At 43.3% G+C, this 24,196-nt stretch overlaps 1 protein-coding gene across 1 annotated transcript in view; it reads right to left on the reverse strand.

The window, feature by feature from the left end:
- The window catches only part of IL1RL2 (interleukin 1 receptor like 2), a 28,333-nt gene extending 6,803 nt beyond the window's left edge, over positions 1-21,530 (reverse strand). Inside the window, exons 1-8 of the mRNA XM_065927431.1 lie at positions 21,473-21,530; positions 20,202-20,433; positions 16,405-16,600; positions 10,546-10,705; positions 7,968-8,042; positions 6,196-6,325; positions 5,139-5,275; positions 377-520 (exon numbers count right to left, since the gene is read on the reverse strand). Coding sequence (XP_065783503.1) covers positions 377-520; positions 5,139-5,275; positions 6,196-6,325; positions 7,968-8,042; positions 10,546-10,705; positions 16,405-16,600; positions 20,202-20,433; positions 21,473-21,530 — 1,132 coding nt within the window. The remainder of the gene's footprint in view (positions 1-376; positions 521-5,138; positions 5,276-6,195; positions 6,326-7,967; positions 8,043-10,545; positions 10,706-16,404; positions 16,601-20,201; positions 20,434-21,472) is intronic.
- Between the last annotated feature and the right edge of the window lie 2,666 nt (positions 21,531-24,196).

Genomic DNA, 24,196 nt, shown 5'->3' on the forward strand with positions numbered 1-24,196 from the left:
CCATCAGCATGCAAGTCTGTGGGCCTGACAGTGTGCCTCTGTGGATCTCCGTGCAGAAAGTTGCAGACAGACCTCTCTCAGCCATGTATGCCTTTTTCTATCCAATTAAGAGAGATTAAAGCAGATTTAATGATGATGAAGCTGGAGCTCCAGTACTTTGGCCACCTGATGGCCCTGATGCTGGGAAAGATTGAAGGCAAAAGGAGAAGCAGGTGGTAGAGGATGAGACGGTTGGATGGCATCACTGACTCAATGGACATGAGTTTGAGCAAACTCTGGGACATAGTGAAGAACAGGAAGCCTGGCGTGCTGCAGTCCATGGGGTTGCAAAGAATCGGACTTGACTTGGCGACTGAACAACAGCAAGTACACTCACCTTCCATGGGCCCTGCAGAATGGAAGGAACTTCGATACCAAAGTACAATGTCGATCTTAAAAATGTTGTAGATACACATGGCAGACACCACTGCACCAGTCAAGATGAGAAGCCCTCCTATCAAGTAAGCTCGAAAATCTGGAACTACAAATGACAGCAAAAATAAATAAATAATAATGCTACAAAGAGTCAATTATACACTTTACTTATATGGATACAATTACATATGGCAAATAGAAATGTATTAAATGTTCATGAGAATAACACAAAGATTTCTTTACAGTTAAATAATAGGTTTTTTTTGTTGCTGTTTAGTCACTCAGTCATGTCTGACTCTCTGCAACCCATGGGCTTGACTGTAGCCCAGCAGGCTCCTCTGTCCATGGCATTGCCCAGGCAAGAACACTGGAGTGAGTTGCCATTTCCTCCTCCAGGGGATCTTCCCAAGCGAGGGATCAAGCCCACATCTCTTTTGGCAGAAGGATTCTTTACCAGTGAGCCTCCTGGGAAGCCCCAAAATCTTTTCACAGTTAAATAATAGGTGTGGGGAGGAGATTAACTTGGTCTTGGCCATGAATCTGAGGAAGAAATGTGCTCTTGGGGACTTGGAGAGGGAAACTCTGTAGACCCCTAGCTCCAGATGATAGATGCGATACGGCTCTGACAGCAGAAGACTGCTCACCTGTCTAAGCACACCTGGCTTTTGGACTCTGTGGGAGAAGGCGAGGGGGGATGTTTCGAGAGAACAGCATCGAAACATGTATATTATCTATAGTGAAACAGATCACCAGCCCAGGCTGGATGCATGAGACAAGTTCTCCGGCCTGGTGCACTGGGAAGACCCAGAGGGATTGAGTAGAGAGGGAGGTGGGAGGGGGTATCGGGATGGGGAATACATGTAACTCCATGGCTGATTCATGTCAGTGTATGACAAAAACCACTACAATATTGTAAAGTAATTAGCCTCCAACTAATAAAAATAAATGAAAAAAGAAAAGCACACCTGGCCAGGTAACTCCTTACTCATCACTAGACTCTTCAGAGGCAGAGCCTGAGCACATTTATTGGCAACGTTCTCTGGGTGATTCTGTTGCACAATTTTTTTAAAAAAGAAAATGATTTTTTTTTAATGTGAACTATGTTTAAAGTTGTTATTGAATTTGTTACAGTATTGCTTCTGCTTTATGTGTTGGTTCTTTGGCTGCAATGCAAGTGGGATCTTAGCTCCCTGACTGGGGTAGAACCCCCACCTCCTGTGTTGGAAGGCGAAGTCTTAACCACTGGACCGCTCTGGACATTCCCTGTTGCACATTCTTTATTATTATTATTTTATTATTTTTGTCTTTCAGTTGCTATTGACAATCTTTACTTATTGTTTTTTAATTTAACTTTTTCTTTTACATGGGAGCATAGTTGATGATTGGGCTTCCCAGGTGAAGAACAGGGAAACCAGGCGTGCTGCCGTTCACGGGGTCAGAAAGAGTCAGCCACCGCTTAGCGGCTGAATCACAACAGGTGGCCCTAGTGGGAAAGGACCTGCCTGCCAGTGCAGGAGACACAGAGACACGGGTTCGATCCTGGGTGGGGAAAATGCCCTGGAGCAGGAAACGGCAGCCCACTCTAGTAACCTTGCCTGAAAAATTCCATGGACAGAAAAGCCTGGTCATCTGCAGTCCGTGAGGCAGCAGAGAGTCAGACAGCACTGAGATGATCTACAGCTGATTAACAACGTTGTATTAGCTTCAGGCACACAGCAAAAGGATTCAGTTACACATACACATGTATATATTCTTCTTCAAATTCTTTCCCCTTTAGGTTGCTATGTAATACTGAGTCCATTCTTGATTCTGTTATATTACTGTTAAATCACCTTCCCAGTAACTCAGAATTGAGAGCAGGACCCCCATCACGGGGCTCCCCAGGTGGCACTAGTGGTAAAGAACTCGCCTGCAATGCAGGAGACATAAGAGATGCAGGTTCGATCGCTGGGCCGGGAAGATCCCCTGTAGAAGGAAGTGGCAACCCGCTCCAGTATTCTTGCCTGGAGAATCCCACGGACAGAAGAGCTATGGTCCACAGAGTAGCACAGAGTCGGACATGATAGAAGTGATTTAGCATGCATGCACATGCCCCCATCACAGATAAAGAACCACCAGCTGCCGCCCCTGGCAACCATCCCCATGGCTGCACAAGACTGGCTGAGGACCAAACTCCAGCCTCATCCCCTGTTGGCCAGCAGCAGCCAGGGTGGCACCTGTCTGCAAGACACCAGCTCAGGAAGGGCGTTTACACTTGTGAGCACCTTGCTGAGCAATTAAGGCAAAAAGCAACGGGCAGATGTCCAAGGAGCAGAACCAGTTTCTCTGGAACTCCAAGTCCCTGAAAACATGCTTCTACATATCTGAGAAGAGGAACAGCCCACAGCTTTCTGCCTTACCATGGCCCAAAGTTGTGCTGCCAAAGAAGGAGACTCCAGGAGGGAGAGAATCAGAAAAGAGGAACCAGGAGAGGGGAAGAGAAATTCTCTCCATTCTTAGAATCCACCGCACATCTACCACTTCCTTCATCCCCCCTGGTCCTCTGGTCCCCACTGGAAAGTGTGCGTGTGTAGGGAGTTGGGGAGGGGGCGCGGGGGAGGGGAGCTTACTAAAGAGCCAGTCACAAGCTGCCCCAGGCCACACCATATTGCAAACATTTTGCAAAGAAATCCTTATGCACACTTGTACGTCTTCAAATATACAACACAATAAACCATGATAAATAAAAACACCTTCTGTACCCCTGAAATCAGTCCACTGATGAAGTCCCAGCCCTGCCAAGTGGAGCTGCTCTGCACGCTGGCGCCGTTGGTCCTGACCTCTTGTCTGAGCCTCTAGCTCCTAACTGTTCGATGGATTCTCCCCCTCCTCCCTCCCACCATCCCCGATTTCTTCACCCTTTACCAGCTCTCAGACCAACTGTACCACCTGTCTCTTTGGGAACACTGTGTCTGGGGACCTTCACTGTACACGTCAGGGATATTGGCATTATAAACGATCATGATAAAGAGATCTTGCCCACAATACTTATGAGATTCAAAAAGCCCCCAGGAAAGTAGACAGGAGTGATGGCCTGAAATTCTTGGGTTGATCGTTCACTGCATTCATAAGTGTCGATTCTCTCTGCTCATTTATAATGAGCTAAAAGACAATGACATTCAAAACAGGAAACTAATGAATAAATTCAAAGGGAGTATTGGCTTTGAAACTGAAATAAGTGGGAAACTCTCTGTTGAGACATCAGGTATCTGAGTGAAAACTCTATTCAAAGTGGGATTTATCATTTAGGTCCACATGGCCACCATCAGCCTCAAGCTGAGATGGTAAGCTGAGAACAAGCAATTAAAAGAAATTTATAGAAGGGCATACCCAATCCAAACAACTCTCTAGAGATCCTACTTCTGATAAACGAAATCAGATTCACACCTATAGGTATCTTCAAGAAAAATCAGGAAGTCTAATGGAGAAGCTGTGATCTTACCCCTGGTTTCAAGTAAACCAAGAAGAGGCTTGAATTTAAGTTCCTAAGAATTTAGGGGAAACAAAAAACAGAGTGCACCTGTCCAGAAATACACTGCATGTGAGATAAGAAATCAGCATTAACAGGAACAGTGATGGAGTCAGTAAGTGTAGGTCTCTTAACTAACCTAAAACAAAGCAGCCAAAGGACCTTTCCTTCTCCTGTATGATCAAGCAGGTGTTCACCGCTAGCACCATTCGTTTTGAGCCTCAGAATCCTTCTGAACACAGTGCTTCTATGCAGTCAGGATCTATAAGTCAGTATTGACACAGAAATCTCACTGCTCATCCTCAGGCTAGTTGAGGCAGGTTTCAGTCATAGCCATTTCAGGTCTTGTGTGAGCTCCAAGGTTTCCCACAATCAGATTCCCCTCTTTCCTCTGGGCTGGACTCTGCAGTACTCTGCCAGCAATTCTATTCCTGATGATGAACCACAGAGAAATGCTTCTACGGGAGCACTGCTGGCAAATCAAAGCCTTCTCTCTTGTGTGCAGCGATCCAAAAACTAAAGAGTTGATATGAATAGAACTATTGTTGTAAAAAGCTGTTTGGTAAACCACAGGCCAGTCTCCTACAGGGTACTTTAAACACTTCCTCTGATTTTTCTCCTGATGATTTCACCCTTCACTGTCTACTCTCTGATCCCATTGCCTCCATTAGATAATGAGCACACTGCACAGAGCTAAGTGCACCATCTGCTTACACACGTGGAGGCAAAGTCCAGGCTCCAACAACTAATGATGTTAGCGATTCACCCCTGCTGATGACACAAGAGAAGAGAAGGGTCCTTCCTGCTCGAATACCGAATTGAGCCGCTATCGATAATATTACAAAGCTACATGATAACAACATACATTGGCATTTTATATCACATGACTTCTAATAAACAACCGAAAAGCTGAAAATCACAAGCACATGACTATAGAAGTTGAGCAAATCAGGCATAATAAAAGGATACCTCTGCTTCCTGGAGTGTCGATGCATAAAATCTCAACGTATGTTCAGAAGGAGCTTTCTAAGGACACTGCAGCCTGACCCCGAGAGCATATTCAGACAGGGTACCAGTTTTTAAATAGATTTCATGTTGAGTTTCCTTACTCAAAACCACCCTGCTGTCTCACAGCAAGCATTTAGTGCTCCTTGCTGCGTGCTTCCTCGCCATCACCGGAACTCTCTGAGCAGCGCATGCCCCAGTAGGACCTCACCTGGGAGCCTCAGGATAAAGTAAGCAGCGGACACTCCAGCATGACACACGAAAGGGTGACCATAATCTTCCATTTTCACTTCTAAGAAGGTTATGTTCACTGTGTAAAAAATATGCTCTGGAAAAACAGTGTAGTTTCTATAAAAGAAAAGAGTCCATCATTAACAAATACATGAGCTGTCTTTACCCAGCAGATTTTTATGAACTTTTGTTTGGAGAATAAAGTTCTTTCTTGGAGTACACTTGGAACCATTATTTTACCCTGAGAATACCCCGCTGGCTCAATGAAGCAATGGATTATGTAGCTCCAGATGTAATGTGCATTTTCTTTCAGACAGTGGCACAAAAGTGTGCTCCTTCTCATTAGAGACACCGTCCACAGCCCTAAGGGGTCCTCCCCTGTTCCTCTCCACCCATTCTAACTTATTTACACTGCAACGTCCAACACACATTCATCTGTCCTCTGACCTCATTCGCCTTGTTTTCTACCACTCAACTTGAACCATCATCAGTTGGGTTTGTACCACTCCATTAGCTAATGATCACGCACCATCTACCCCAAGAATCCCCGTGTCACTGTCCACTTCACTGTTTAAGCCTTGAAGGCCCATGGCTCATGATATAACTAAGTAGGAATGAGATTGATTATAAGGCCTAGCTGAGAAAAACTGACTCTGATGCTTGAAGCCATACCTGATTATTTTGCCTCCTTTCTTTAAGATGGAAGCAGCATTGGTAGCATGAGCATCTTTTTAAAAAACTATTTTTACTACTGATTGAGTGATTGGCAGCATTGTGGGACGTGAGGGATCTTAGTTCCCTGAGCAGGGATGGAACCCATGCCCCCTTCAGTGGAAGCTTGGAGTCTTAACCACTGGACCACCAGCAAAGTCTCTGAGCATCTTCTCTGACCCAGATGCTTGGCTCTCTGAAACATACCACCAAAAGAAGTGAGGGAGAGGCTGTGAGTCGCCTAACAAGCAGTACCAGCACCAATGTCGTTTAGATGGAGAAACTCTTGCTAGGTTTTAGAGAAGCCAGGAAAGCAAGACACCCACTCAATTCCTTCCTGAACGCGCTTGGAGTCCGCGTAGTAGTCATCCACCAGGGTACTGTTGACCCTCCAACAGCGTGGGTTTGTGTTGTCCCGCGTGTCTGTTATGTTGCAGTTGACAATGAGCATGGAGCCTGTGCAAACAAGTTCAGAAACACTCAGTGAGATCCCAACCAAGGAGACCTGCTTCACAAAGGCACCTTGCTGCTGAACCTTGAATAGCTGTCAATTACCAAAAATATCCTCCCTGAGGTCAACATCCGTCTACTTTATTCTCTCCCTGGACAGAGATGAGGAGGACATGAGACCGTGCAGGATGTGGACTGCAGAGACAAGGATAAGCGGCCAAACATCACCAGGTTGGGGTCAGTGTTTGTCACAGCATCAGGGGCACAGACACTACTTCTGCTCTTAGCAAAGTGAGCAAAGAACACTACAATTTAAAAAGTATTTCACACGTTTTGGTCTTCATATCTAAAACACTCCTACAGAGCAGAAAAGGAGTAGTGCTATTATCCCCATCTTACAGATGAGAACATTGAGGTCCAGATAGATCAAGTGACTTGCTCAAGGTCACACATCAGAAGAAGGAGAGAGACACGAACTCTGGTTTTCTAATTCCAAATCCAGTCAGATTAAGCACATTCCATTTCATTTCTAATTTTAAAAGATCTTTATTTTTAAATAATGAATTCCTAGTTCAAGTTTTCTAAATGACTTTTCGGTATCTATGCAGTAAGTGTATCATATTTTCTTCTTCTTTAGCTTGTTTATGCAAAAGATGAATTATCTAACATTAAACAAGTTTGCATTGCCCCATGTAACCCCAGTTTTGCCCTTTACGTACATTGTTAAAGTAAATTTACTAGCAATTTGCTTTACATTTTTCATCTGTGTTTATGAATGATTTGGTCTGAAATTTTCCTTTGTAATACTGTCCTTCTTGGGTTTGGGTGTCAAGGTTTTCCTGACCTTATGAAATAAGGATTATTTCCTCTTTTTCTTCTCTCTTAAACAATTTGTTGAAAACTGGCGTTAATTCTTTATTAAATGTTTTTTAGAATTCACCAGGAAAGCCAAATAAACCCAGATTTCTGTTTGTGGGAAGATTTTAAATTAATTTATATGACTATCTTTCTCTTCCAAGGGCTTATCTTTTCTCTCTTAATTATCTAAGCACAATGACTAGAATCTTCAAAGACAGGAGAGGGGAACAAAGTTAACTGAGAGTTAATAACAGGTATACTTACCTTGTGTAGGTGTTTATGAAATCCACAAGAGTATTCACATGGTGAGTGATTTGTAAACAAATATCCTAATTGTTATTATTATTATTGAACTTTCCTTGAAAATTCAAAAGAACTCAAGAACTCTCCTTAAAACATGTGGGTCCAGAGACTTTAAAGCAGATGGGCTCCCCTGGTGACTGAGATGCTAAAGAATGTGGCTGCAGTGCAAGAGACCTCGGTTTGACTCCTGGGTCGGGAAGATCCCCTGGAGAAGGGAATGGCAGTACTCTTGCCTGGAGAGTCCCATGGACAGAGGGACCTGGTGGGCTACAGTCCATGGGGTCACAGTCGGATATGACTGAGAGCACACACACATCTGATTTCCTGTTTTGCCTTATAGGCTGTCTCATCTCTATCTTTAATGTTTGAGTTTCTCTGAATTTGAGACTCAGTTTGCTGGAGCTTCCTCTCCCTTTTCATTCTGCCCCATTCCTGCCCCAGCCCTTCAGCCCTTAGCAACTTCAGAGGCTCCAATAAGTTTACTCACCAGGTTTTACTTCAATTGAATTGTTTTTTGGATAAATGATCTTAGGGATTCTTCCTCCATTTCCCACTTTTTCTGCTAAAAAATCATAACCACATGAGATTGTGTTAGAAACATACTCAGCTACTTGAATGCAATCATACCATAAAACATGGTACCGAGCAGACCTTCAATAAACATTGGTCAAGAAAAAACAAAACTCATGGTGTGACAAAATATCACTCCGTAAATGAATATTTTTCAACCAGGTTATAATTGAATTGCTAAGGGAAAAATCTGAAGGCTGGGATACCAAGAGAAGTCATGTCACTGTTTTACATATATGACAAAAATATACACGGATGAGATTGTGTGATAAATTCTCACTGCTTGGTCATCCAATATACTTCCTAAGCAGTGGCAATAAGTGAAGCTCTGACCTGAGTACTAGACAGAGAGGAATAGTAACCCTAACGGCCTATTGCCAATTCCATTCTTCCGTTCTCCAAGTCTGCCCTTCTGTATTCTTCATGCCCTTCGTCTCTTGCTGTCCTTCACCTTTTTCATCCTTCTCCGTCACGTTACAACTGTCTTCCTTGTGTTGACTCCCCAACCCTTTGACTTTCTCCATGTCTTCCCTTCTTCATTTGTCCACCAATATTTAGCAACTGGGCATCCCAGGTGGCTCAGTGGTAAAGAATTCACCTGCTGAGGCAGGGGATATGGGTTCGATCCCAGGTCCAGGAAAATCCCACACGCTGTGGAGCAACTAAGGCGGTGCGCCACGACTGCTGAGCCTAGCAGCCGTAACTACCAAAGTCTGCACGTCCTAGAGCCTGCGCTCCACAACAAGAGAAGCCACTGCAGTGAAAGGCCTGCACACCACAACTAGAGAGTGGTCCCACTCCCCACAGCTGGAGAAAAGCCCACGCAGCAACGAAGCCCCAGCACAGCCAAAATTAAATAAGCGAAAAAATTACCCATCTCATTCGTGAATCATCTGATTCACCTCTGCCTCTTTTCCGCTCAAACTTCAGGGCTCCATCAGAACAGCGGTCCCGGCTCTTCTCATCATCATGATCTCCCTGCCCAGCACAGGACCTAACCTTGATGACCTTACGGACCCCAGTAAAGGGTCCATACATGACTGTCTGAAGAACCGTCTCATCCCACTTGCAGACAAGTGCAGATGATCACACCCAGATGATGCTATGGCAGCTTCCTAAGTGGTCTCTAGATCTCAAGACCCTCTTCAACTCCTCCTCACACCATCTCAGAATTGATCTCGTCCATCATGAGTACAGCCTTGGGGCTCTGCCCTTGCATGCATTCAAGGACTCCTAAGTGGCAACTTGGTAAAGCCAGTATATAATCAGCCTCCTTGACCTTGCCACTCTTTAACTCCACAACCTCAACTCCCATCACTCCTCAGCTCACAATTCTATATGCCTTAGCAAGATTACTCTTAAAGCCAACATGAACTATGATGGCACACATTTCTATGCATTGTCTGAGTCTCTTATCTCTGCCTTTCCTCCCTCTTCTTTACTTCTGTAAATCCTGCTCATCCTTCAAACTTCAGTGGAGAAGATACGTCCTCTTAGAAGCCTTCCAAGACCATTTATTTATTTGCCACTCTTGCATCTACTTCTGATTTTTTCCTGCTCCCCCAGACCCTGTCTATAACTCTCTCTTTGCCACATAATGTTAACACAATCCATTTATATCTCTAGCTCCACTACAACTGGGCTGATAGCTCCTCAGTAGAAGAAAGAATTTTTAAATTTTTCTTATTATCACATTTTAACAAGTTTTGGCACATAACAGATTACAAGTAAATGTTTATTGCAAAGATGTGACATATAGATGATTGGACTCAATGATTCCTTAAGGTATTCTTCATCTTGCCTTTGAAATTTCACCTTATAAAGAATTCCCAATGTAAGAGTAAAGCATAAGAGTAGTCAGTCATTCAGTTCATCAACTATCTCTCTGAATTTGCTCAAACTCATGTTAATTGAGTTGGTGATGCCATCCAACCATCTGATTCTCTGCTGCCCCCTTCTCCTCTTGCCTTCAATCTTTCCTAGCAACAGGGTCTTTTCTAATGAGTTGGTTCTTCGTATCAGGTGGCCAAAGTATTAGAGCTTCAGCATCAGTCCTTACAATGAATATTTAGGGTTAATTTCCTTAAGGATTGATTGGTTTGGTCTTGGTTGTCCAAGAGACTCTCAAGAGCCTTCTCCAGCACCACAGCTCGAAAGCATCAAATCTTTGGCACTCTGCCTTCTTTACAGTCCAGCTCTCACCTTTACTGAATATCTATACTTTTTCAGGCACCCCATGAACTTCTCTATAGACACAATCTCCTTTAATTTTCATGCGTAAACCAGGAGTTTTGAGTCTTTTATTTTTTCAGATGAGAAAATTAAACTGCTCATGCCCTTTTACCCCACTATTCCTAACCTCTGATCCTAATAAAGACATATTTGAGAGCCTGTAAATCCTCAGGAAAAGCAGGATGGGGAAACCCTTCTGCCCAAAACCACTCATCTCGAGCAAACCCAAGAGCAGTCAAGGTGAAGGGTAAGTGCATACTTACTGACAGTCACAGAGATGCTATTGAAAACAGTGTGCTGTTTCTTTGCATGCGTGAGGCTGGCTTGACATTCATAGTTCCCTCTGTCCTCTAACGAGACATTCTTCACTAAAAGCTTTTTTCCCCGAGAAATAAACCGTTCTCCTTCTATCTCTATACAGTCCTAAGGAAAAAAAAAAAAAAAAACACTTTTTTTCAATTCAAAGAATATCTTAGGGTATCAGTTACATTCCTAGCTAGCACCAGTCCATGAACCACAGAGAGACAAGAAATCTATGTGATCTCTAGACCTTAGGTAATTTGTAATCTAATTGAAGACATATATATTTATATAGTGAAGCAGCTCAGTCATGTCCGACTCTTTGTGACCGCATGGACTATAGCCCACCAGGCTCCTCCTTCCATGGGATTTTCCAGGCAAGAGTACTGGAGTGGGTTGCCATTTCCTTCTCCAGGGGATCTTCTCAACCCAAGGATCGAAGCTGGGTCTCCTGTCTTGCAGGCAGACAGACACTTTATTGTCTGAGCCACCAGAGAAGCATATATTTATATATAAGATATATATATATATATATTATCTCCTTAAGAAGGAAATGGCAACCCACTCCAGTATCCTTGCCTGAAAAATTCCATGGACAGAGGAGCCTGGTGGGTTACAGTCCATGAGGTCGCAAAGAGTCAGCCATGACTGAGCACATCAGTATATATACAAATATATAATATATATCCCCAGAAAATTTGACAAAGAGTATTCTACAGGCTAGAGTGAGTGCTATAAATATGAGTTGAGAGAAGAGAAGCCTGTGTAGACAGGAAGGAAGACTTCATGGGGAAGGATTACACCTGCTCCATAAAGGAGTTTGGTAGGAGGAAGTGGTCAAGCAAGAATGTCCTCCATCCACAAGAGCCCAAGTCCCCCAATGCACTGCCATCCAATGGCACCAGGTAAGGCTGCAAGCCCAGGTGAATAAGGAATGCCCCCTCATTCCATCCATTCTACCTCACATGCTGTCTTGATGATCCCCACCTCCTAACTCAATTTATCAAATAGCTTAAAGATCAATGTGGCACTGTACTAAAGTCCTTCTGATTGATTCACCAAGTGAGGACTTGACTGAAAAAATGGGTATCAACAAATGAATGGATAAAGGAGATCTGAGGTATGTATCTGCAACTATCTATGTATATTTCAATATTATTCAGTCATAAAGAAGAATGGAATAATGCCATCTGAAGCAACATGGATGGACTTAGAGATTATCATACTGAATGAAGTAAGTCGGACAGAGAAAGACAAGTATCATATGATATGACTTACATATGGAATCTAAAACATGATACAACTACTTATTTACAAAAACAGACTCAAGATATATGATTGTCAAAGGAAGGGATGCAGGAATAAATTAGTAGTTTGGGAGTAGCAGATATAAACTACCATATATAAAACAAAAAACAAAGACCTACTATACAGCATTGGGAACTATAGCCAACATTTTGTAAGAAACAATAATGGAAAAGAAAAAATATAAAACGAAGGGGAAAGGACATTCATTGCCACATTCCTGTGAGAGAAGAAAACAGAAACAAACTAAATGAATGTGAAATATATAACAGAGATGATCAACAAAGGCAAAGATTGGTTCTTTGTTGTTGTTTTTTTTTTTTAATTTTTTATTTTTCAGTGGGTTTTGTCATACATTGATATGAATCAGCCATAGAGTTGCACGTATTCCCCATCCCAGTCCCCCATCCCACCTCCCTCTCCACCTGATTCCTCTGGGTCTTCCCAGCCCACCAGGCCCGAGCACTTGACTCATGCATCCCACCTGGGCTGGTGGTCTGTTTCACCATAGACAATATACATGCTGTTCTTTTGAAACATCCCACTCTCACCTTCTCCCACAGAGTTCAAAAGTCTGTTCTGTACTTCTGCGTCTCTTCTTCTGCCCTGCATATAGGGCCATCGCTACCATCTTTCTAAATTCCGTATATATGTGTTAGTATACTGTAAAGGTATACTTTCAGGTATCTTTCTGGCTTACTTCACTCTGTATAATGGGCTCCAGTTTCATCCATCTCATTAGAACTGATTCAAATGAATTCTTTTTAACGGCTGAGTAATATTCCATGGTGTATATGTACCACAGCTTCCTTATCCATTCATCTGCTGATGGGCATCTAGGTTGCTTCCATGTCCTGGCTATTATAAACAGTGCTGCGATGAACATTGGGGTGCACATGTCTCTTTCAGATCTGGATTCCTCAGTATGTATGCCCAGAAGTGGTATTGCTGGGTCATATGGCAGTTCTATTTCCAGTTTTTTAGGAAATCTCCACACTGTTTTCCATAGTGGCTGTACTAGTTTGCATTCCCACCAACAGTGTAAGAGGGTTCCCTTTTCTCCACACCCTCTCCACCATTTATTGCTTGTAGACTTTTGGATGGCAGCCATCCTTACTGGCATGTAATGGTACCTCATTGTGGTTTTGATTTGCATTTCTCTGATAATGAGTGATGTTGAGCATGTTTTCATGTGTTTGTTAGCCATCTGTATGTCTTCTTTGGAGAAATGTCTGTTTAGTTCTTTGGCCCATTTTTTGATTGGGTCATTTATTTTTCTGGAATTGAGCTTCAGGAGTTGCTTGTATATTTTTGAGATTAATCCTTTGTCTGTTTCCTCATTTGCTATTATTTTCTCCCAATCTGAGGGCTGTCTTTTCACCTTACTTATAGTTTCCTTTGTTGTGCAAAAGCTTTTAATTTTCATTAGGTCCCATTTGTTTAGTTTTGCTTTTATTTCCAATATTCTGGGAGGTGGGTCATAGAAGATCTTGCTGTGATTTATGTCGGAGAGTGTTTTGCCTATGTTCTCCTCTAGGAGTTTTATAGTTTCTGGTCTTACATTTAGATCTTTAATCCATTTTGAGTTTATTTTTGTGTATGGTGTTAGAAAGTGTTCTAGTTTCATTCTTTTACAATTGGCTGACCAGTATTCCTAGCACCACTTGTTAAAGACATTATCTTTTTTCCATTGTATATCCTTGCCTCCTTTGTCGAAGATAAGGTGTCCATAGGTTCAGGGATTTATCTCTGGGCTTTCTATTCTGTTCCATTGATCTATATTTCTGTCTTTGTGCCAGTACCATACTGTCTTGATGACTGTGGCTTTGTAGTAGAGTCTGAAGTCAGGCAGGGTGATTCCTCCAGTTCCATTCTTCTTTCTCAAGATTACTTTGGCTATTCGAGGTTTTTTGTATTTCCACACAAATTGTGAAATTATTTGTTCTAGTTCTGTGAAAAATACCATTGGTAACTTGATAGGGATTGCATTGAATCTATAGATTGCTTTGGGGTAGAATAGCCATTTTGACAATATTGATTCTTCCAATCCATGAACACGGTATGTTTCTCCATCTGTTTGTGTCGTCTTTGATTCCTTTCATCAATGTTTTATAGTTTTCTGTGTATAGGTCTTTTGTTTCTTTAGGTAGATATACTCCTAAGTATTTTATTCTTTTTGTTGCAATGGTGAATGGTATTGTTTCCTTAATTTCTCTTTCTGTTTTTTCATTGTTAGTATATAGGAATGCAAGGGATTTCTGTGTGTTAATTTTATATCCTGCAACTTTACTATATTCATTAATTAGCTCTAGTAATTTTCTGGAAGAGTCTTTAGGGTTTTCTATGAAGAGGATCATGTCATCTGCAAACAGCGAGAGTTTCACTTCTTCTTTTCCTATCTGGATTCCTTTTATTTCTTTTTCTGCTCTGATTGCTGTGGCCAAAACTTCCAACACTATGTTGAATAGTAGTGGTGAGAGTGGGCATCCTTGTCTTGTTCCTGACTTCAGAGGAAATGCTTTCAATTTTTCACCATTGAGGGTGATGTTTGCTGTGGGTTTGTCATATATAGCTTTTATTATGTTAAGGTATGTTCCTTCTATTCCTGCTTTCTGGAGAGTTTTAATCATAAATGAGTGCTGAATTTTGTCAAAGGCTTTCTCTGCATCTATTGAGATAATCATATGGTTTTTATCTTTCAATTTGTTAATGTGGTGTATTACGTTGATTGATTTGCGGATATTAAAGAATCCTTGCATTCCTGGGATAAAGCCCACTTGGTCATGGTGTATGATTTTTTTAATATGTTGTTGGATTCTGTTTGCTAGAATTTTGTTAAGGATTTTTGCATCTATGTTCATCAGTGATATTGGCCTGTAGTTTTCTTTTTTTGTGGCATCTTTGTCTGGTTTTGGAATTAGGGTGATGGTGGCCTCATAGAATGAGTTTGGAAGTTTACCTTCATCTGCAATTTTCTGGAAGAGTTTGAGTAAGATAGGTGTTAGCTCTTCTCTAAATTTTTGGTAGAATTCAGCTGTGAAGCCATCTGGTCCTGGGCTTTTGTTTGCTGGAAGATTTTTTATTACAGTTTCGATTTCCTTGCTTGTGATGGTTCTGTTAAGATCTTCTATTTCTTCCTGGTTCAGTTTTGGAAAGTTATACTTTTCTAAGAATTTGTCCATTTCATCCAAGTTGTCCATTTTATTGGCATAGAGCTGCTGGTAGTAGTCTCTTATGATCCTTTGAATTTCAGTGTTGTCTGTTGTGATCTCACCCTTTTCATTTCTTATTTTGTTAATTTGGTTCTTCTCTCTTTGTTTCTTAATGAGTCTTGCTAATGGTTTGTCAATTTTGTTTATTTTTTCAAAAAACCAGCTTTTAGCTTTGTTGATTTTTGCTATGGTCTCTTTAGTTTCTTTTGCATTTATTTCTGCCCTAATTTTTAAGATTTCTTTCCTTCTGCTAACCCTGGGGTTCTTCATTTCTTCCTTCTCTAATTGCTTTAGGTGTAGAGTTAGGTTATTTATTTGGCTTTTTGAAGATTGGTTCTTTGAAAGGAATAACAGAACTGGCAAATCTCTTATGAGACTAATTGAATGAGAGAGAGTGTGTGTGTGTGAGACAGACAGAGATACAGAGAAACACATTGTAGTTGGGATTAAAGGTAAACCTTACTATAGAAGGAGACATTAAAAGCAGATCGTTGAAACTGTTTGGCAATTTCATGCCAGATCATCTGTAACATTTAATGAGAAGAACAACTTCCTAGAAAACAAAATCTTACCAAAACCCATTCAAGAATAAGTAAGAAATTTGTATAATCCTATGACTGTTAAATAAACTGAGTCAGTAGATGAAAACATTCCCACAAAGAGAACTTATGACCCAGATGGTTGTACTGGCAAGTGCTAGCAGGCAAAGCTGGGGGAAAACTAGTTCAAATATTAAATACTATACTAGCTTGTGTTCCTGCTTGCCAAGGATTATGCCTTATACATTATTATCTACTGATACAGTCAAGAAAGCAGAAAGTTTGAAGGCAAAAACACAAGATGTAGAAGGGTGAGTATATGATGCCCCATTTCCATAAAAAAGGAAGGACTAGGACATAGGGTGACCTTCTCCCAAAGGACTTATGCCAGCATGCTGAGCCTCTCAGGACGGCTGCTATCAGTATGCTTGTATGGAATTACACAAGGATGATGCAAAGCCTGCAAGGAACTAATGATAGCAGCCAATGGGCCCAGGGAATATGGATCAGAACTAGTGAGCCCACACACCCCAGAGTCCATGATCTGCAACAAGAGAAGCCACCACAATAAGAATCCTGAGGACCACACTGAGAATGTATCCCCCTGTAGCCACAACTAGAGAAAAGCCCATGCAGCAGCAAAGACACAGTACAGCCAACAAGTTATTTTTTTTTAAAAAGGTAACTTTAACTAAAAAAAACAAAAACAAAAAACGAGGTTTTAAAGAACAGGAAGGAAAATATCATTAGGATTTTTTTTTTTTACCTTATACCACTTTACTGAATCCAAATAAAAACTGTTCGGGAAGTTGAGATGACATATAAGGATGTCATCTCTTCCGACCTGCAGGATCTGCTTGTACTCGTGAGGCATGTTCAGTTGACTGTTTCCGGAAGCACCACACCAATGTTTTTCAAACACAGTGAGGTTGACTTGCATTCTGGGACAGATGTCCGTATCGCTGTAAGAAAACAACAGATTGTAACTTCAGGAACTCAAACAGTCACAAAACCAAACGATTCCATCCATCTTCAAAAATTCCCCAATCCTCTTCCAGGCTCTGTGCCCAACCCTTTACCTCAACAAGACAACATCCATCTCACAAGTCATTCATTACAAAAGGAAAAAAAAAAAAGTATTTGGATTGTGGAAACATGGGAGGACATCTTATCCAAATAATCAAAACGAACATCCCCAAGAACAAGCATGTGAACAAGAGGTACTGTCTGTCTGAAAAGAATGCAAACCACTTCCATAGCGTTCTAGCCAAGGAGGCTCAGCCTGAACCGCCTGAGGAAGAAATATCTGGCAAACCCAAATTAAGAGATACTATACAAAATAATTGCCTATACGCCTTAAGAATGTCAATGTCACACACACACACACACACACACACACACACACACACACACACCAGGCTGAAGATCTGTTCTCAATGAAAAGAGACTAAAAATAAACAAGTCCATTCTATTCATCTGAGTCTCTATTGCTGCGAAGTTGCTGCTAAGTCGCTTCAGTCAAGTCTGACTCTGTGTGACCCCATAGACAGCAGCCCACCAGGCTTCCCCGTCCCTGGGATTCTCCAGGCAAGAACACTGGAATGGGTTGCCATTTCCTTCACCAATCCATGAAAGTGAAAAGTGAAAGTGAAGTCGCTCAGTCGTGTCTGACTCTTAGCGACCCCATGGACTGCAGCCTACCAGGCTCCTCCGTCCATGGGATTTTCCAGGCAAAAGTACTGGAGTGGGGTGCCAGTGCCTTCTCTATGAGTCTCTATTCCTGCCCCACAAATAGTGTCCTGCCCCACAAATAGTTTGATCTGTACCATTTTTCTAGATTCCATGTGCATGCATTAATATACAATATTCATTTTTCTTTTTCTGACTTCACTTCTGGACATAAGGGAGAAGGAGAGGGTGGGATGAATTGAAAGAGTAACAGTGACATATTCACACTACCATGTGTAAAATAGCTAGCACGAAGAAGCTCTGTAGCACCAGGAGCTCAGCTCGGGGCTCCATGATGACCAAGGGGGTGGGATGTGGGGTTGTGGGAGCGAGGCTCAGCGGGGGCTCACGTGTCCCACGTGCATACTTATTGCTGATTCACACTGTTGGCAGCAGAAACCAACACAATGTGTGCGCGCGCTCAGTTGCTTCAGTCATATCTGACTCCTTGTGACCCCGTGGACTGTAGCCCTCCAGGCTCCTCTGTCCATGGGGTTCTACAGGCCAAGAATACTGGAGTGGGTTGCCAAGCTCTCCTCTTGGGGATTTTCCCTACCTGGGGATCGAACCCGTATCTGCCTGTGTTGTCTCCTGCATTGTGGGTGCATTCTTTACCCACTGATTCAGCAGGGAAGACCACCAACACAACACTGTAAACCAGTTATCCTCCAATTTAAAAAAAAAAAAAAAAAAGACAGCTAAATGCAATGCAATGATCCTGAATTGGATCCTCTACAGGAAAAGGAAGGAAAACATTTATAAAAGTCATCCTTAGAAGATATATAAAACTAGAATATGAATCAGGGAGTATATAAAAGTATTGTGTTGGTTAAATTTCCTGAATGTGATAACTATTTGGTGATGATGTAAGAGAATGTTCTTGTTGAGAGAAAATACATTTTGAAATGAGAGAAACACATCAGGGTCCCTGATGTCTCAGAAGGTAAAGAATCAGCCTACAATGCAGGAGACCAGTATTTGATCCCCGGGTCAGGAAGATGCCCTAGAAAAGGGAATGGGAACCCACTCCAGTAGTCTTGCCAGAGGAACCTGACGGGTTACAGTCCATGGGGTCGCAAAGAGCCAGACACGACTGAGCAAGTAAAACTTTCACTTCTCATATGTATATGTATACCTGAATCACTTTGCTCTACACCTGAAACCAACACAACACTGTGAATCATTTATCCTCCAACAAAAATAAAGAAAAATAAAGCCCCAGTTAGAGCAGAAAATGAATAAATCCAGACTGGACAGCCAGACAGATTCATGTGACATAAGATCTCCAACTCCAGTTAATTAATAACCTAAGGAAATGGGAAATTAGACCCCATAAGACATGGGCAGCTGGTCTGCAGAGAGTGAAATGGTGGGGCTGGGCCCACGGGCACTTGGAGGTGGGCCACGGGGTGACAGCGTACCCTGAGTCAGGCACATGGAAATGAGGAGTCTGGCAGGGACCAGAGAGGCATGCGGTCATCCAGAAACACAGAAAGGGGCCTAGAGACCCGAGGGACCATGAGAGAGGAGGGATGCAGCTGCATTTCTGGGGTACTTCACATGGGACCTGGGGTGATTTTTACTTCAATCCTATCTGACCGGCCTGATTTCCACTTTACAGATAAGAAAGCCAAGACTTGTGGAGGTCAAATAATTCATGCAGGTCATACCCGTTGGCAAAGGAGGATAACAAAAGGGGACCCTCAGCCAAAATTAGGTCCACAGATGTGTTTTAATTAGGACACACACACAAAGCTTATTGGAAAGTTAACCGCATATACACTCATTCTAATTTCCAGGTTACCTTGACAATTTGGAAGATGTCCTTGAGCTGAATTGAGTATGTGTGTTAGTCGTTCAGTTGTGTCTGACTCTTTGTAACCCCAAGGACTATAGCCTGCCAGGCTCCTCTGTCATGGGATTCTCCAGGCAAGAATACTGGAGTGGGTTGCCATTCCCTTCTCCAAGGGATCTTCCCAATGCAGGGATCAGACCCAGGTCTCCTGCATTGCAAGTGGATTCTTTACTGCCTGTGCCACCACTGAACAGAACAGATTACTGATTTTGGTGAGGCATATGTTTTCCTGTTCACCGCAGTCCCCGCCAGACTCAATTATTTCCCACCAGACCTGTGTCACTCACTCACATTACTTTCTAGCACAAGCCTTACCTTGAGGTCTGGAACACACCTGATGCTTGGACACTGTTAAATTCCTACAACAGATTCCTTACCAAAAAGGGCTTGAAGGAGGCATATACCTATCTGGATGAGTTGCTGGTCACAAAAACTTTTATTTCAAGAAAGAAGGTAGCAATCATATTGGGATAAATAGGCTTTGTAAGCTGGGCTGACCTTGGGCAGCATTTCAATGAGAAAAGATGCATTTCCTGTTTCAACAGCTGATTTACAAATCTCTTCTGTTTAAAAGCCTGTTCATTGAAACCATCTCCTAACAATCACAAAAACTATATTCTTCTCATTGAGTTTTCTACATTGATTAATAGTTTATCAAGAATTTTTCTAAAAGAATTATACCCATATGTATAAACACATATATACACACAGGGTTCCCCAATGGCTCAGTGGTAAGGAATCTGTCTGCCAATGCAGGAGACATGGGTTCAATCCCTGGGTCAGGAAGATCTCCTAGAGAAGGAGATGGCTACCCACTGCAGTATTCTTGCCTAGGAAATCTCATGAACAGAGGAGTCTTGTGGGCTACAGTTCATGGAGTTGCAAAAAAGTTGTACAAAACTTAGTGACTATACAACAACAGCATATATACATATACATATATGAGTAAGAGAGAGTTCTATTTTGAATGAGGAACTTACTTTGTAAGACATTGGTAGATCCCAGAGTCCTCCCCTTTCACGGGGAGAAACAAAATCCAATTTTGGTCCTGGTGAATTCTAGACTGTGTGTTTTTGGATATTGGGATTTTGCTAGGATATTTATACCACATTGCATCTACTTTCCCTGATGTTGGCAGAGAGTAGATGCAATTAAAAGCTGTAGGCTGGTCTACTGATGCCGTCTCTTGCAGAGTCAAGTCCTCACAAGCATCTAGGGAAGGAAAGGGAAAAAATAATCACCCCTGAGAGTGCTGGTGTTGATTATTATTTGTTTAAACAAATACCTCAATTTTCTCGCTGATTTGAAATTTTATTTAAAAGTTAGCTCAGCATGAGAGTTTCCTTAAAAAAGTCTGCTGATGTGGAATTATAACCCAAACTCCTTCCATCTGTCCCTAAGAGGGAATTTACTGAGTTCAATCCTCCCCCCATCCCCAAATCATCTTTCCCATTTGGAATGATTTTCTCGTTCCCTTCTATTCCCTTGAGGCTCAGCTGGTAAAGAATCTGCCTGCAATGGGGGAGATCTGGGTTCAATCCCTGGATTGGGAGGATCCCCTGGAGAAGGGAAAGGTTATCCATCCCAGTATTCTGGCCTGGAGAAGTCCATGGACTGTATAGTTCATGGGGTCGCAAAGAGTAGGACACCACTGAGCAAATTTCACTTTCTTCACACTTTCTTCTATTCTAAGACCCTAATTCCTTCATCCTCCTCCTTCAGAGAAAACATTCCTATTCTGAGCCCTATTTGACCTGTTTTTCTTCAGCACTGCCTTCCAATTAATTCAACCTGTCCCAAATAAAACCTGTAAATATTTTGTCCCACAAAGGATTGTTAAACAATTTCCTCACATTAAAATTCATTTCTAACACATTGCTTAGTTTTTCTTAAAAGTAATTTGTTCCATTGCTAGTTTCTTTGCTTTTTACCTTGGTCTAAAACGTCCCTTTGACATATAAAACAGAGGCATCATCATCTCTTTGTGCGTTTTAACTCGAGTCTTGACTTGCAACTTTGCCCAACTCCTCCCCACTTCAAGTCACTTCAAAGCTCAAAGGTGACATTCCGCGCAGGGCATCAGACACTTAGAGCTGAAGCCTGCAGTTTCCCCATCCCGCGGGATTCTGCCGGACCGCTGGGGCAAGAGTCACCGCACGCGATGCTCCAGGGCTCGCGCGGGGGCTCTCACAGAACGGCGGGGAGGCCGGGAGGGAGGGCAGTCGCGGAGACCCGAACTAAGCGAACGTACCTGCTCTGATAAGGAGCGGAAGAGCGATGGACACGACGCAGAGGAGCAAGGACAGCATTCCCCTGTCAGCTGCGAGAAAGAAAGAGGATGGCGTGGGAAGGGGCGCAGCGGGCACGGCGCGCGCTCCTCTGACACAGAGCGTGGGTAGTGAGACCTCTGAATCTCAGAGATCCCAGCCGGGCCACCCACCTTCCCTTCTTCACCAGGAGTCCTCCAACTTTGGCCCCACGTGTACCCGGACGTGTCCCCCAAGACTGCTCCCTCCCCTGCCCCGGTCTCGCTCTGAGCGCCCACCTCCAGAATCCGGCATCAGTGCGAGCCTCCACGCCCCCGGAGGCGCCGTGGGGGCCTCTGGGCGGGTCCTTTCTTCCAGGCTGCCCAGTCCTCCCTTGGGGGCTCAGCGACATCCCCTCTGTCACCCAGCCCTCGGCCCCTGATCCCCATGGTGGCGCCCGGGTCCCCACCCGCGTGTAGCGCGAAGACTCCCCTGCGGGCGCTTGACCTCGGGATCCTTCTGGGCCCGGCAGTCTACTCCAAACACCCACTCACTCCGGAGAAGCCAGCTTAGGCCTGCTTGGCAAAGGCCAGTAGGAACGAAGGTAGGTAGACGCACGGGCAGTGGACCGGTGCTCCACACCTTCGTCCAGAGGCGGAGTTGTCTCCCCCAGGGTCGCCCAGCCGGACAGGGGCCGCCCGGGAGTGCAGATCGCCGCCCCCGCCCCAGTCGAGCGCATTTTCGCCACCGCCTTCCCTGAGCACCTTTCCAGTGCCTGGCGCCCCGCCCGCGCGCAGCTCACCGCCGACCTCAGCTGGGTGTGTACCTGCCGGACTGGATGGGCGCGCAGGATCGCATAGAAAGTGCAGACCGACAGCCCGGGATTGAGCCCCGTGGTGGCATTTCCATACCAGGCTCGTTCCTCACCACCGTGGGCGGGGCAGGCCTGCCTTCCCAGCGGGAGTTTAAGGAGGAAACTGCCATTGCACTAGGAAGTGGCTTTGAAGGGTTTTGACCAGATTGTCTGGCAGCTAAGCAGTCCTTCATACCCAGTAGTGTTAGTCGCTCAGTCGTGTCTGACTCTCTGTGACCCCATGGACTGTAGCCCACCAGTTCCTCTGTCCATGGGATTCTCCAGGCAAGAACACTGAAGTGGGTAGCCATTCTCTTCTCCAGGAGATCTTCCTGACCCAGGGACCAAACCCAGGTCTCTAGCATTACAGGTGGATTCTTCACCGTCTGAGACATCAGGGAGGAATCCCCATCCCCAGTAATGTCTGCTGAAATCTATTCTAAATTATTCCAGCAAATGAACTATTCCTTCCTTTCCGAGCTCCATTTGAGCAATTGTTATTTGCATTGGCCTGTATAGGATGCTCCCAAAGTGGAAGCCAACTCAGATGGCTTTTAAGGAGTATCATTTATTAATATCTGCCTGAGTCATGTTGGTCAACTTCTGTAAAGCAGACATCCCACTGTTGCCTAGTTCAAGCTGATCTGATAGGTGCAGGACAGGTGAATGAATCTGAGACAGAAGGTGTTGAGACAATGAATATGACTTTATTTGGAAAGCTGACTGGCTGAGAAAATGGCTGACTAATGTCTTGAAATAATCATCTTGTTCGGGGTCTGGATGCCAGGTTCTTTTATGACTCAAAAATGGGCAGGGGAGGTCAGGAAACAAAGTAAAGAGGACATTGATTTTGCATATACTTCCTAGAATGACCTGCCTCAGGCAGCGGGGTGTGTTTATTTCTTCCTTCCTCTCATCTATAGGTGAACAGAATCCTGAACAAAGGCACTTTTACACTCAGAGAGATGGGCAGGGGAAGAGCCAGCTCATTGGATAAGATCTTGATGCTAGGAAAGATTGAGGGCAGGAGGAAAACTGGGCAACAGAGGACAAAATGGTTGGATGGCATCATCGACTCAATGGACATGAGTTTGAGCAAACTCCAGGAGATAATGAAGGAGAGAAATGCCTGGTGTGCTGCATTCCATGGGGTTGCAAAGAGTCAGATACAACTTAGTGACTGAACAACAACAGATAATGATACCCACAGGCACTTGTTGCCCTGATCATCAGGAGATACTCAGACATATCCATGAGGGCTCTGAGACTTAGAAAAAGTATATAAAATGTAATCTCCTTTCAGAACTGGCCAAGCCAGTTCTGGTGGTCCTTTTGGCATTCCAGTGAAACAGATGCCATAGTAGCAAGGGGAGATGCCAGCAAAGCTTTCTGTGATAAACTGGGAGCCAGCAGTTTACAAATGTCTACATTCTTTAAAAACGATTGAGGATTCCAAAGTGCTTTTGTTTATGTCCGTTATGTCTGTCGATATTTACTATGTTAGAAATTAAGATGGCGAGTGTTTTAAATATTTATTTTCTTGTTATTTTATTGCTAAAGGTTTCATGTGGACCATTTTTTAAAAGCCTATTGAACCTGTTATAATAGTTTCTGTTTTATTTTTTGTTATTTTGGCTGCAAGTCACCTGGGATACCAGCCCCCACCCCACCCCACCCCCGCCGCAACCAGGGATCTAACTCATGCCTCCCTGACTTGGAAGGAGAAGTGTCCCTTATTTTAAATAATAACAATAAACTCTCTATGTATTAATGCATATTTTCCATATTTTATGCAAAATTACTTTCCAAAACAAACAGACTTATTGAGAACAGTGGTATTCTACATAACACTACATACCCATACTTAGAGTTTAGA

The sequence above is a fragment of the Muntiacus reevesi genome, chromosome 3 (genome assembly GCF_963930625.1).
Source record: "Muntiacus reevesi chromosome 3, mMunRee1.1, whole genome shotgun sequence".
Lineage (NCBI taxonomy): Eukaryota > Metazoa > Chordata > Mammalia > Artiodactyla > Cervidae > Muntiacus > Muntiacus reevesi.